This window comes from Mastigoproctus giganteus, chromosome 13 (assembly GCF_048544385.1).
Source record: "Mastigoproctus giganteus isolate SK-2022 chromosome 13, ASM4854438v1, whole genome shotgun sequence".
Lineage (NCBI taxonomy): Eukaryota > Metazoa > Arthropoda > Arachnida > Uropygi > Thelyphonidae > Mastigoproctus > Mastigoproctus giganteus.
The window spans coordinates 100,319,759-100,335,595 of record NC_143587.1 but is presented as its reverse complement, the minus strand read 5'-3'; the positions used below and the strand labels follow the sequence as shown (position 1 = coordinate 100,335,595).

General features: G+C 39.7%; 1 protein-coding gene across 1 annotated transcript in view; it reads left to right on the top strand.

Moving 5' to 3' along the window:
• Positions 1–15,837, top strand: part of LOC150076305 (transient receptor potential cation channel subfamily A member 1 homolog) — a 379,883-nt gene that overhangs the window by 128,243 nt on the left and 235,803 nt on the right. The window contains exon 7 of the mRNA XM_090387313.1: positions 14,223–14,316. Within this exon, the coding sequence (XP_090243439.1) occupies positions 14,223–14,316 (94 nt within the window). The remainder of the gene's footprint in view (positions 1–14,222; positions 14,317–15,837) is intronic.

Here is a 15,837-nt window from a genome sequence, read left to right as displayed (position 1 = left end):
CGTAAGAAATTCAAGGTTTTATGGGGAGTAACGATGATGGGTATTCCCCCTAACGATGTGGCTTTCAGTAGTTGCTGTGCATGTTTTTGACTTGCAGCCTCAACTAAAATGTCTCCAGAATGTAGCCTTTTGGCAGATTTTGGAGATCCTGTCAACCCTTCTAATCCTTTCTGGATGAAAAAGGGTGACATTTTCCCGAGTGCCTGCTCTCCGGTGGAATGGAGAATGAGGAAAAGCAGTGTCACAGATGGAGGTGTATCCTCAGTTCTGGCTCTTTTTGCAGAGGTGTTTTCTACGTCATGATCTCAGTTAGGTAGGGGCCTTGTTGGGGCCCCAGAAGAAGAAGGATTTAAATTACTCATAGGAGTAAGATAAAAATTTCCAATGCCCTAAGTACCTCACCCACCACGGACCCCTACGAGGGGACGCCCACTCGTGAACTAGCAGGTACTGCATACATGAATGGGACGGCAAGTTAGCTTAGAGGCACCATACCCACATTTTCAATAAGCCTTGATCCCGTCCCAGGACCAAAGGGAGGGAGACTTATTGGAATGCATTTGACCCTAGCAGTAAGAACCACCCGCCGATTGATCCCAGTTGGGCCGGTCCGGGACCACCTGTCTTGTCGAAGCAGGGGCCAAAGTGGTGTATTAAGGCTGGGCCCCTCAACCACCAGGATCCCCCTTTCCGAATTCCACGGGTCGCGGCGCACGGCTGCACACGTCCGATTCCAAAGATGTAACCCTGGAACCAAGGTATGGGCGTTAGATCCCAGTGATGCTAGTCTGGAAGTCCAGCAGCATCACTGGGAGGTTCCCTTCATGTACAGGTGCCCACGTCGAGGGGGTGTTCCCATTGTATAATGGCACTGATCAGGCCACATCTTCAGTATGGCATACAGGTCTGGAGGCCTCGTTTTAAAAAGGACACTGTTCCTTGTATTAGCATTAGTAGAGGCATTTGATGCAAGAAAGCAAGCTTATGCAGCATCAGCCAAAAAAACCCACTTCCACTTCACCCGTCTGTTCGTTCAAAATACCTGTCCAGCTGAGCCTTAAACTTATTTAGGCTATCAACCTCCACCACAAGGGATGGAAGTCTGTTCCACCAACCAACCACCCGCTGGCTAAAGGCAAATTTCCGCACGTCTATCCTACATCTGTCTTTCCTCAATTTGAATTTATGCCCTCTCAGGTGATTTTTCTGAGCTAGAGGAAGAATCCCATCAGCATTGAGCATGCTTAAACCATTCAAGGCTTTATACACCTCTATCAGATCACCTCGCTGGTGCCTAGTCTCCAGACACTGTAATTTGCAAAACTTAAGCCTTTCTTCGTAAGAGCACCCCTTTGTTCCATTCACTAATCTTGTTGCCCTTCTCTGTACTCGTTCCAGCAGCTCTACATCCTTCTTGAAATGAGGCCTCCAGACCTGTATACAGCACTCAAGGTGTGGCCTGACCATTGCCTTATACAATGGAATAATCACCTCCTTATCCCTGCTGGAAAAATTCCTGTATATCATTGACAATACTCCATGAGCTACTCTTGCAGCCCGTCTGCACTGCTCAGAGAACTTCATATCTGCCTGCACAACTACCCCCAAGTCCCTTTCATTCTCTACCACTGTCAGTATAGTACCACAGAGTTGATACGTTGCTCTGGGGTTGCTATTTCCCATGTGTAGTACTTTACATTTGTCAATGTTAAACTTCATTTGCCACCTCTCAGCCCATCTGCTCAACCTTTCCAGATCCTGTTGCAGCAGCATAGTGTCAGTAGTGTCCTTGACAACCCTGCCAACCTTTGTATCATCTGCAAACTTGGACATTAAGCTTGATATACCATCATCAATATCATTTATAAATACAGAAAACAATAATGGACCCAACACTGAGCCCCGAGGGACTCCACTAATAACATTAGTCCACGATGAGCAGTGTCCATTGATTACCACTCTCTGTCTTCTCCCCCTCAACCACCCCTTTATCCATAGCAGCAATTTGCCTCCAATACCACACTGCTCCAATTTGTGCAGCAGTCTTCCATGTGCAACAGTATCAAAAGCCTTTCTAAGATCCAAGTATATAATATCAAAGTTATTCCCTGCATCCAGTTCTTTTGTGACTGCATCATAGTATCCAATCAAGTTGGTCAGGCAAGACTTCCCCTTAACAAAACCATGCTGTGTCTGAGCTATAACTGAAGTCTTGTCTAAATGATCCTGCAGTGTTTTTAACCAGTGCCTCCATTAATTTTCCTGGAACAGAAGTTAAGCTCACAGGTCTATAATTACTTGTGTCAGCCTCTGATCCTCCTTTGTGAATTGGGGTCACATTTGTACATTTCCAGCCTATGGGTACCTCCCCTGAGTCCAAGGAAGCTCTCATAATTATGGCTAAGGGTTTGCTTACTTCCTTTGCTGCCTCCTTTAATATAACTGGATAGATCCCATCCACCCCGGGTGCCTTTCTTGTGTTTATCTTCAACAGTTTCTCCTCCACTTTACTCCCAGTTATTTCAAGATTCTGTAGCTTACTGCTAGAGTTGAATACACCTCTGGCATTCCCCTTGCTGAATAACTCCTCATGTGTGAATGTCGATGCAAAATATTCATTTAGTTTGTTAGCTACCTGAGCAGGATCATCAACAGTTGACCCATCAATATCAAGTGGACCAATCTGATTCATCCCCTTCCTTCTAGAGTTTACATAAGTAAAGAACTCTTTGCTGTTTTTCTTTGCATCCCTTGCCAAGGATTTCTCGTAATCTGCCTTCACCTGCCTAACCTCCTTTGTAACTTGGTTGCATATCAACTTGTATCTATTATAGGCTTCTGTGTCATGTGTTAATTTGTAAGTATCCCATGCATTTTTCTTCTCTGCCATATGCCTCATTAGTTCATCTGACATCCATTGACTCACCCTGGGTCTTATTCACCACTGTTACCATCGAAGTAGCTCTCTTGAGAAGGTAAACATCAATCCCAGTGCTTCTCCCATGATTTGAATGCATCCTGAAAGTCCTTCTTCATCATAGTGTTCAGCACCGCCTGTGATTCGGTTTGGATATCCTCTACACTGTCAAATCTTCGACCCTTCAGCTTGATTTTCATTTTTGGGAAGAGGAAATCGTTGCAGGGGACTAAAGTCTGGTGAATAAGGGAGGTGGGGACGATTGTCATCTTGTTGGATGCCAAAAACTGCGCCACAATAAGAGATATGTGGGCCTGCACGTTGTCGTGATGATGCACCCAGTTCTTCGTGCATCACTTCTCTGGATGTTTTCTCCTGACAGCTTCCCTTAACCACTTCAGGATGTTGCAGTAGAACTTTGCATTGATGGTCTGGCCAGGAGAGATTAATTCCTTATGGATAATCCATGTCAATGTCCAAAAAAACAGATCAGCATGGATTTCACACTGCCCCTCACTTGTCAGGCTTTCTTCGGTTGGGGCGAAGATGGGCCCTTCTACTGGGATGATTGTTGCTTGGTTTCTGAGTCATACCCATATACCCAACTCTCATCACCAGTGACGACCACAGAAAGGAAGTTTTGATTACTCCTAGCCCGATCTTGAAGTGCTGCTTTTAGTCTTCACTCAGTAACCGTGGCACAAACTTGGCTGCAATCCTTCTCACGTTCACTTGTCTGACAAAATCCACTAATACGTGCTGTACGATAGTCCTACAATGCCACATATGTCGTGGATGGTCCACATGTGATTTTCACGGATCAGCGGCTGAACTTTTATGACATTTTCTGGGGTGGTGCTCAACAATGGATGCCCAGAGAGATTGTCATCATGAACCAACATTTGACTGTTTTTAAAATGGCTAAACCAGTAGTAGGTCTGCGTCTGGCCCAAAGCATTGTCACTAAAAGCTTGTTTCAAATTCTTATAGGTTTCTGCTGCTGTATCATTAAGAAGGAAACAAAACTTGATGCAAGCACATTGCTTTCTCACATCAGCCATTTCAACAATTTCAAACTATGCAAAACACACCGCCAAAGAACTGCACACACAAATATTCAATGACTCTACCCAGCCCTACGCCACATGGCACACTGATTCATAAAGGATGGATACAGTGTTACCTAGCGCCACAAGTCCATACTAGACGTAGTTCGCATGCAACGTTCAAATTTCGGGAACATTTTGGTAGCACCTCGTACATACACTTGATCAAGAGTAAGGATGCCTATCTTTCTCAATCCATATAAAACCTTAAACACTTCAATCGGGTCTTCTTGCAGGTGCCTAATTTAAAGGCTATGCGCAGACCAGAATTCTTTCTTGGCAAGAGAACCTGGTTGGGTTGATTGTTGGGACAAACTCTCATCTGGCGTTGTAGAGGTGAGCAGTTTGAATAAGTGCAAGGAAGAACTAGGCAGACTGTTAGAGGGAACGAACTTGTCCCACAGGTAATGTGGGACAAGTTTTTTTTGGCTGATGCTATCTTGCATCATTTGCTATTACTAATAATGTTGACTAATGTTGTTCCCTGTCTCTCTCTCTCTGCATCTGTTCTAACAGATCCACATCAGCTGTAATTGCAGCTCACCTGCACTACTCAGAGAACTTCATGTTGTACTGTACAAATACTCCCATGGCTTTTTTGTTCTCTACTGCTTTCGTCATGGTACCATCCAATTGGTATAGTATTCTGGGATTACTGCTACTCATACACAGTACTCTGCATTTATCAGCCTTAAAACTTCAATTTCCACTTCTCGGTGCATATGCCTAATTTTTCAAGATATTGTTGCAGTATTATGACTTTCTTCCTGTCATTATGGAGACACTGGTTAAAGAAGCATTGCAGGATCATCTAGACAAGACTGCAGTAATAATTCAGACACAGCATGGGTTTGTTAAAGGGAAGGCTTGTCTGACCAATTTGATTGAATACTATGATGTGGTCACAAAGGAACTGGATGCAAAAAATAATTTTGATATCATATACTTGAATTTCAGGAAAGCTTTTGATACTATTGCACATGGATGACTACTGTACAAATTGGAGCAATATGGAATTACGGGCACGTTTCTACAATGGATGAAAGGATGGTTGAGTGGAAGAAGACATATTTTAGAGTGGTGGACACTGCTCTTCATGGACTATTATTATTAGTGGAGTTCCCATTGGTTCGGTGTTGGGCCCATTATTGTTTTGTATGTTCATCATTGATTTTGATGAAGGTGTATCAGGCTTAAAATTGAAGTTTGCTGATGATATAAAGGTTGGCAGAATTATTAATGACAGTAATAACAGAATAACAATGTGCTACTGCAACAGGATCTAGAAAAGTTGGATAGGTGTGCTGAGAAGTGACAACTGAAGTTTAACATTGACAAATACAAAGTACTGCATATGAGTAGCAGTAACCCCAGAGAAAAATACCAACTGTGTGGTACTACACTCAGGTAGTGGAGAATGAAAAAGACCTGAGGGAATTGTGCAGTCAGATATGAAGTTTTCTGAGCAGTGCAGACAGGCTGCCAAAGCAGGTCATGGGGTATTGCCAATGATTTACAGGAATTTTGCTAGCAGGGATAAGGAGGTTATTATCCCTTTGTATAAGGCAATGGTTTTCAACTGGGGTGCCACAACAACATTCCAGGGGTGCCACGTAATTTGGATTTAAGTTACTTAAACTTATTTTTTTTTAAAATTTATATGTTTATTTCATTATAAAACAGTGTATAGTATGGTAGGGATGCCGTAAAATAAAATAAATTACTTAGAGGTGCCATTATTAAAAAAGGGTTGAAAACCACTGGTATAAGGCAGTGGCCAGGCCACACCTTGAGTATTGTGTACAGGTCTGCAGTCCTCAATTTAGGAAGGATGTAGAGTTGTTAGAATGAGACAGAGAAGAGCAACAAGACTGGTGAGGGGAACAAAGGGTTGCTCTTACCAAGAAAGGCTCAAGTTCTACAAATTGCAGTGCCTGGAGACTAGGCACCCACGAGGTGATCTGATTGAGTATAAGGTCTTGAATGGTTTGAGCAGGCTCAATGCTGATGGGATACTTCCTCTTGCTCAGATTACAAACCTGAGGGGGCAAACTCAAATTGAGGAAAGACAGTTGTAGAAATTTCCCTTTAGCCAGCGGGTAGTTGATTGCTGTAACAAACTTCCATCTGTCGTGGAAGCTGATAACTTAAATAAATTCAAGGAATAAGTGGACAACCTTTGGAGTGAACGGATGGGTGAAATGGGAATTTTTTTTGGCTGATGCTGTATAAGCTTGCTTTCTTGCACCATATGCCTCTGTTAATGTTAATTATCCACCCTCAAACCTTTGTATCATCCGTAAACTTACACATTTATATGCCTTCAACAATTTTAATAAATATTAAAGCAGTAACATGGCCCATCGCTGAACCCTGAGGAACTACACTAATAACATTAATCCAAGAAGATCGGTACCGATTAATAACCACTCTGTCTTCTGCCACTCAAGGATCCCTTTATCCATAGAAGCAACTTGCCCATAATGACACACTACTCCAGTTTGTCCAGCAGTCTATCATGTGGAACAGTGATCAATGCTTTGCTGTAGTCTAAGTATATGATATCAGAATTATTTTTTGCATCCAGTTCTTTTGATACTGCATCATAGTAACTAATGGCATCAATCAGACAAGATCTTCCCCTAACAAATTCATGTTGTGATTGCCATATAACTGCATTCTTGTCAAGTAATGCCCTTCATTACTTCTTTGATCACTAATGTCATTATTTTCCCTGGAACAGAACTGTAATTATCACTTTACTCTTTGATTCTCTCCCTCATGAATAAAAGAGATGTGTAAAAATCTTCACTGCTCTCAGAAATGCTCTCATAATTATGGCTAAAGGTTTTTCCTCCCTTACTGTTTTTTTTTAATATAATTGAACAGATTCCATCTACCCCTGATGTCTTATTTACATTTAGCTCCAACAATTTCTCTTTCATTTCCCTCCCAGTTATAATTTGGTATACTTCTGGTTTTCCCATCCCTAGAAATATTTTCACATGTGAATATAGTTACAAAATATTTGTTCTGTTTGTTTGTAGTCTGAACAGGATTATCAATAGTTATGCCATTCCTATCTGGTGGACCAAGTTCACCTCTTTCCTTGTATTGTTAACATAAGCAAAGAATTGTTTGCTGCTTTTCAAATTTAATTATTATACTCCTAATTCTTGGAGTAAGGTGTATAAGGTGTAAGGTATATTGATGTCACGCGGCACCAGGGGTTCCCCCCATCTCCGCGTTGCTTTCATTGTGAGTGTAGCAGTTTGCTGGGAATGCCAGAGATTTAAAGTGTGTGGGTATTGTACATGTGTAATGTCGTGTACCATTGTTCATCTGGTCATTTAGCCGCTGGGCCCCTGCTGGAGCCCAATGTTGCCCCACATTTGCCCCGTGGAGGCAGACCAGGAACCCAGTAGACTTAGTTACTCTGGCAGGTCCTGCCGCTTAGTTTCCTGAGATTTCGGCGGCTAGGACCTTAAAAAAAAAAAAAAAAAATCATAATATGTATGTATATGCAAATGTATATACTCATTTCACTTGTCTGCATACACCATATATTGTATGCCTATACACACCGCGGGGGGGGGGGGTTTGATATTACATAGATGGATAGGCCGAGATTGGGCGAAGATTATTTTGAGTGTTGTTAAATTTAGTGTGTGGGGCGTTCGCATTGTATATAGATAGAGTAGGAGGGGAGGCAGAAGACTGGGGGGTAAAGATAGAAATATGGGAGCGATAGAGAAGATGCCCCCAGTTGGTCAGTGAGGCATGCCCATGCCTCACCAGAGAGGAAAGGGGAGAGGGGGGGTTCGGCGAGGGGAGACAAGGAGTCTCCGCCCCGCCTTGGTAGGGTTGGAAAGGAATCGAGTCAGGTGCTCGATTCTAGTCCCCAACGAGTCTTGATGGCAGTGAAGCTACATGGTTCAGGTCCATGTGGCCCTTTTGCCGATTCAGGGTTCAGTCAGTCGCAGAGTTGTAGACCATGTCCTTTTATTCTCATTGGAGGTATGGAATTTGTTGTGGGAATAGTAGCTTGTCCCATTTAGTTTCCAGTTGTGTTGTTATTTGCTTGTTGGGCTAGTGTGGCTCGGCGTCTGTTAAACAGTTTCTGTGCAAATTCGGTGAATGCCATGTACGGTCCTTTATCGTCCAGAATGAATTGCTCCTGATCCTTGGGTGAATGTTGTAGTCTTGTCACCAGCTGGCAGCGGATGTCGTCGTATTGGTGGCAGTCATACATTAGGTACGACCAAGTTTCTGGAACGCCACAAGTGCAATTTGGGTTTTCAGTTATTCCCAGAGATGATAGTTTGGTGTTTAAGGCACCATGTCCTGTGAGTAGGTACGTCACAAACAGACCAGGTGCGTACCAGGTTGGTAATTTAGATTGGAATCTATGTATATTTGGAAAGAATTTATTTGTTATCCGACCTTTAATGGAGACATCCCATCGTGCCTGCCACGCCTGCAGCAAGTGGGTCTGGAGTCTTCTTTTTTCCGCAATTCGGTTATTTCCTGGATCTCCGTTGAAGTCAAGTTGTGTACAAGCATTGCCTTTAGCGAGCTCGTGGAGGATGCCTCTCCTCACCACCTCTAGGTCTAAGGGGAGGGTTCCTGCGATGACTTGCAGAGCGTGTGTGCTCACTGTGCTGCAGGCGCGAGTAGCATGATTCTATGTATGGAATCAAGTATTCTTAGGTTTGCAGCTGTGCTGGCCTTTTTGTACCAGGCACCAGCTGCGTATGTTGTGATTGGTAAGAAGGCTGCTTTATAATAAAACATCATCGTTCTCTGCTTCAATCCCCAGTCTCTTCGGGCAATTCTGTTTATTAAGGCAGTGCAGTTTCTTATTTTTCTTCTTACATAGTTTAGGTGCGGTTTGAAGGATAAGTGGGTATCCAAGATGATGCCCAAGTATTTGAGCTCTGTGCTGAGCCTGATTGTTCTAGTGCCAATTTTAATTTGGGGTGGTCTGTGGATGTTCAGTGTTCCTTTTAAGAGTATGGAGTTGGTCTTCGTCGGTGAGATTTGTAGTAAATGGTGTGTGGCCCAGTCTTGGAGAATTTTCACAGCGCGGTTTGCCAGTATTTCCAGTTATGCCCTGGAATTAGCTTCTATTGTTAAGATGAGGTCGTCCGCGAAGGCTTGTGAATGGACTCCTTCCAGATCCTTGTTTAGAAACTGGTCCATCAGGAGGTTCCACATTGTTGGTCCAAGTACTGACCCCTGTGGGCACCCTCTATATATTTTTCTTTCTATTTCTTTGTAGGGAGCTTTTATCTTGATTGCTCTGTCGGTGAGATAGCTTTTAAGCACATTGAAGAGGTTGCCAGGAACCCCTGCCTCCTGGAGCCGACCCAGGACGCTCGGCCACCATAGGGTGTCGAACGCCCCGGCAAAATCAATTGAGATAGCTAGCACGTATTTTTTCTCAGATTCTTGTGCTTGGGCAATTAGGCTTTGGAGTGCATCTACTGTGGATCGACCTGGTTTGAATCCGTACTGGTTTGGTGAGGATAGGTTTGCCTGTTGGTAGTGGTGATTTATTCTGGATAACAGTAGCCGTTCAAAAAGTTTACTTAGTACTGTGAGTAGTGTGGTCGGTCTGTAGGAAGATGGCTGTTCTGGTTTTTTTTTTTTGGATTCTTAATTATTAGTTTAACATTGGCCATTTTCCAATCTTGCGGGTATGCTCCCATTGTGAGGCGTAGGTTAAAGAGTTGGAGCAAGAGTTCCGGTTCTATTTCTACGACTTTTTTGATTATTTCTGGCTCCAGGAGGTCTGGACCTGAGCATTTTTTCGCTGCTATACGTGAAGCCGCCAGAATGAGCTCATCCGTAGTGAATCACGGTTCTGTACTTATCATTTTCCCTACAGGTCTGGATCTGCTCCTCCGTTTGTGGGTTTTTGTGGGGATGAAAGGTGACATCTAGTATATTGTTTATTGATGCCTCCCAGGAACAGGTTTCTTCTCCTTGGGGCGTGACAATTAGTATTCCTAATTCTTGGAGTATAGTAAATAAATATCTGATAAGTTTGAAGTATTGGTTAAGTTAACAAATGCTGATATTATAGATAGGTATAGCAGAAACACAGTGCCACTCTGATATTTGGGATACAGACTTTGAATATGGTGATTGTATTCAGAAAGGACAGACATGATAGGAGTTGGGGGAAGGAGTGATGCTTTTAGTTAAGGATCACACAGTCTAAAGCAGTATAATCAGTAGATACAGATTTCCAGTGTAATATTGAGTCAATCTGATGTGACGTTAACATTGGGAAAACAAAAGTGAGAGTTGCAGTCTGTTATGGACCAAATGACTGTGATAAGCATAATAAACAACTATACAGATAAATGGAGTGGGCCAGAATTTTAAGATGTCTTTTCATGGGGTTTCAAGATATCCATTTGGAACTCATGGGCTGGCAGCTCACTCAGTAGCAAAACATTTTTTAGTTTGCTGTATGAATGCTCTCTACATCAACATGTTAAAGATGCAACAAGGAAATTAAATATTCTTGATCTGGTTCACCAGCAATGATTCACCATGTATTAAGAACTTTCAAGTAAAGGAATCTTTAGGTGGCAGTAATCATAGCATACTGATGTGTGATTTATTCAAGAAATACTACTCTCAAGAGTAAAGGGAAAGGTTTTTGTTTTTGCACAGGTAATTTACATTGGGCTCAAAGGTTTTTTAAACTCCTTTCAGTGGACTAACTAATGTTGAAAAATGTAAATGACGAATAGAAAGTCTTCATAAAAGTAATCATAGAGTCCACTGATCATTTTATACCAACTAAAATATATCATTTAAAATTTAGATCAAAATGGTTTTCACATGAACTGTTGAGTGTATACTGGGTAGAGAAGAAAATGCTGGGACAATAATAAATTGTTTGGGGGATATAGAGTTATACAATAAGTACAAACTAGTGTGTAATCTAGTTACTTGGGACTTCAGCAGGCTAAGGCTGATTATGATTATTCCTACTTTCCTTTCCATTCTTTGGCAAAGATTGCAAAGAAAAGCAAGAAGAAATTCTTTGTGTATATTAAAAATAGAAGAAAAGAGATGAATCACATTGGTATGCTGGATTTGAATGGTATAGCTGCTGATGGTCCTGAGTTGCTGATAAACTGACTAAACATTTTGCATGTACAGTCACAAACTTCATTTGTACAGTCACAAATGAAGTTTTTAAAGAAGATGTTAGCAGAAATCTATCTAATATTGTTTAGGACTTCACCAGATGATTTTTTTAATAACAGAAAACAAGATGGAGAAGAATTTCTAAGCTAAAAGTGAACAAAGCACCTGGAACTGATGGAATCTATTCAATTATATCAAAAGAAGCTGCTGAAGAGGTAGCAGCTTTATGCATCATAATGAGAGCATCATTAGATTCAGGATAAATATCTGTCGACTGGAGGGAAAATATGTCTCATATTTATATGGATGGTTCAAAGGGTACATTACTCTGGGATTACTGCCAACTATATGCAGTATTTTGCATATATCAATTAAAACTTCAGTTGCAATTTCTCAGCCCATCTGCCTAACTTTTCTAGATCCTGTTGCACTAGCATACCATCATTACTGTTATTAACCACCCTGCCAACCATTGTATCATCTGCAAATTCTGACATTATTATTAGCCATATGGTGCAAGGAAACCTGAGGCTTTTGCTGCACCAGCCAAAATCGAGCGAGTGAGTGAGTGAGTGAGCGAGTGAGCGAGCGAGCGAGCGAGCGAGTGAGTGAGTGAGTGAGTGAGTGAGTGAGTGAGTGAGTGAGTGAGTGAGTGAGTGAGAGAGAGAGAGAGAGAGAGAGAGTGAGAGTGAGAGAGAGAGAGAGAACGAACAAAGAGTCAGAAGTAGAAAAGAATCACCAAGAAACGAGAAGACTGATGATATCCAGCTCAGGACACTGGGTGTGCCAAGCCCATACTCATCAGATGTGAGCCTCATATGCCTTTATCCCATTGATTATTACTCTTCTTCTGAGACTACCAACCCTTTATCCATAGCTGTAACTTATCCTTAATGCCACACTGTTCCAATTAGTACAGCAGTCTTTTATGTGCAACAGTATCAAAAGCTTTCCTGAAATTCAAGTATATGATATCAAAATGATTTTTGCATCCAGTTCCTTTGTAACCACATTGTAGTATCCAGTCAAATTGATCAGAAAGATTTTCCCTTACCAAACCCATGATACAGCATGGGTTTGTTAAGGTAATATAGATACCCTCAAAATATCATTGTTAGTCAGGCCATATATATCAAACCTTTGGCCATCCTGATTTATAAAACAGTAAAAAACAGTATTAGCAAGTACATATTTAATTCTTATCTACTTCTAAAATGTATCTTGTTAAAATTAAATTAAAATCTATCTTTAAAGAGTATACAAAACCAGCCTTAACTGATAATTTTTCCAAGTATATCGTAAAATACTAATTTATTTTAGTAACTTAGAACAACTTATAATAATTTCCCTCCTTTTATTTGCTGTGCTTGCCGTCACTGATGAAGTGGTAGGAATATACTACCACAAAACTTCTGATTTCCATCTGTATATAATTTTGAAATGGAAATAAGCATATATTATTTTCATAATTTAATTGCTAAACTTCACCAATCTTCACTTGATTACACTGTATCAGTGTGATCAAGTGAAGATTGATCACACTGGTACAGTTCGTATTACTGTAAAACTGTAATACAGAGATTTCAAAAGAAGTTTAGAACTAAAACAAGTACTGCAGCTTTAAGTAATGCTTTATATATATAGCAGACTAGGTTACTTGGATATGAGAAGATGGCACCTATGGCTGACTTCGTCTAAAAAGTGTGTTCCTGGAACTGTAAATTGCATTCTCATTAACTCAAAATACAGAAAAATACTAATATATTTTCTTTATGTTATATACAGGGTGTATCGTAAATAGTGGTCCAGAGTAAAGGAGTCGGTACACTGTGTTCTTAGGTATCACGTACAGGAATTTCAGTTACTTTTAGTCAAGATTCTCGGAAAAAAATAAATTTCATTTTTTTTTTAAATGTCTGTGTCTTGCATCACTAATTTGCCTATAATTTCAACAAATATCAATATTTTTTAATTCTGTTTTTTTATTATTACTCCTGAATAGCTGCACTATCGTAAACAAATACATTCGACTAATTTAAAGTCAAAGGTTTTTAAAGAAATTCATTTTTTTCCTATTTCGATACTCATCTCCAAAAAGTCATGTGACTTTAGGTGCATATTGTCTAAAAAAAATTTACTACACTGTCAGTGCCCATTAATTTAAAAAAAATCATTATTAAATCAAGATTCTAAAATGGTACAACATTAATTGCTAACAATTCAGAAAAAAAAGTTATTGGCATTTAAAACAAAAAGCAGCTTAATTGCCTAAGATATTTTGGATTCAAAGCTTTTTTATTTTAAGTTCTTTGATTGGGTTTTTTGAAATAAAACATTCTTTTCAAATTAACTATTTATTTCAACTAAACGAAATGCTCAAAATGGCCACCATTAGCGGTGATGCATGCTCTGCATCGCCGAATAAAAGATCGTTTGAGTCTGCGAGCAAATCCGTTTGCATTAATTTCTTCAGCCGCTGTTTGAATCCTTTGACGCAATTGTTCGACAGAAGTGATTTCCTCTTTGTAGACCTTTTCTTTCAGACACCCCCAGTAGAAAAAATCTAGGGGGTTGAGATCCGGTGAACATGGTGGCCATAAAATTGGGCCTAACCGCCCAATCCATCTTTGTGGAAAAGTTTGATTTATTTTCGTACAATAACAGCGAAGTGAGCAGGACAGCCATCATTCTGCAGCCACATTGTGTCTCGTATTTCTTGGTCGACATCTCTCAATAACTCAGGGAGGTCGTTTCGCAAAAAATTTAATCTTTGCGAATCTTGACTAAAAGTAACTGAAATTCCTGTACGTGATACCTAAGAACACAGTGTACCGACTCCTTTACTCTGGACCACTATTTACGATACACCCTGTATACTGTATAATAATAATTTATTTCATTCACAAGTAAAGACTGAATTATGATTAAATTATTTTGCCATTCTTCATATTTTTTAACAAGGCTATCCTCTTATCAAAAAGTAGATGTCATTTGTGCATATTAATTCAATGTATTCTTTATCTCTGTAGAGTCTATCATGTACTGATAATGCAGAAAATACCCCTCTTCATCTTGCTGTTGAGAAAGGACAAACAAGTACAGTGAAGTATCTATTAGAGCAAGGTTTGCATAATTCAGTTTATTTTTTGATTTTTTTATTACTAATTTTTAGGGAGAAAGACATATGTGGGAAATAACTAATTCTAATAACATATTTAAAAACACTGCACTCCACAAAACGTTTTATAGACAAAAAATGGAACTAGATGGAAAGAAAACTTTTCAAAAATCATTGCAATAACCCACCCGTTCATAGACCAGTTTCGATGATGATTCGAAATCACTGAATATCAAATTGTCTATAGAAAGTATGGAATAAAATGATTGTGTGGTGTTTGATGTAATATCCAGCTCAGGACACTTCTTCAAATTGTTAAATAGTTCTTACAGTCAACCTTATTCCTCCCTCCATCCTTCTAGACTTGAAAACGATATCCAAAAATATTTTGAAACATCTTAAAAATTGGTCTATAAATGGTTTGGTTATTTGGAACATTTTTGTAGCATTTTACTTTCATCTTGCTTAACAAAACTTGATCACTTTTTGCAATCTACATGGAGTGCAGTGTTTTTTTAATCTGTTATCAAAATTAGTTTAGTGATGTTATTTTTTATTTATAGTAGTTTATTTTTGACAAAGTAAGTTTGTGTGTGTGTGTGTGTGTGTGTGTGTGTGTGTGTGTGTGTGTAAATTTAAAGATAGGAAGAGAGAATAACCATGATTAAAAATTTAGTGCATTGTTACACTTTTGTATATGTTACAACTACTACCCACCATTGACGTTAAAATGTGTGTTGTGTTGGTCATCACATCACAATTCTGGTTTCCTGTTGAATCATATCATTAGGCCAAATACAGAATCAATGGAGGCACTTGAAATATTGTTTTCCTCATGTGCTTGTGCTTACATATTATTGTTTTTTAAATATCACTGTCTCCACAGATTTTATTCAGTAGTCTTAATATGACAGGATTCAGAAATACTAGCCAGATATATAAATTAATGTTATTTAAGAGTAATTATTGTATCATCTACAAAGTCATAGCCACCAACTTTTGAAAAGCCAGTGATTGAGTAACTGTTAGAAGGACAAAAACAGGAGAATTTTTTGACAAAAGTTCTCTGACAGATCTCAGAAAACAGAAGGGAAAACAGATTTTCCAAAAAAAAGTAAGAGGTTTTTTAAAGTCCAGTATTGCACTGAAAATTAATCACTGAGCACATATATTAAAATATAGCCACAGGATTGATCATTAATATTAGTAGTGGCAAAAGAAGGTTATGAAGCAGCAGTAAAAAAAAAAAAAAAAAAAAAAAACATCCAATTTCACATATCACCCGAACATCCCCTCTAATAGTTTTTTTAATTCTTCCTTGAATTTTTTCAAATTACCCATTTCTGCAAGACCAGATGTAGAAGTGGGTAATCCCCAACAATCGAGAGCCTACTGGCTGAAGACAAATTTCTGCACATCTATCCTGCAACCACCCTTCTTCAATTTGAATTTATGCCCCCTAATGTGTGTAGGGGGCATAACTAAAGAACTAAAATTGTCTTGGGCAGGACACATAGCTCGAAGAC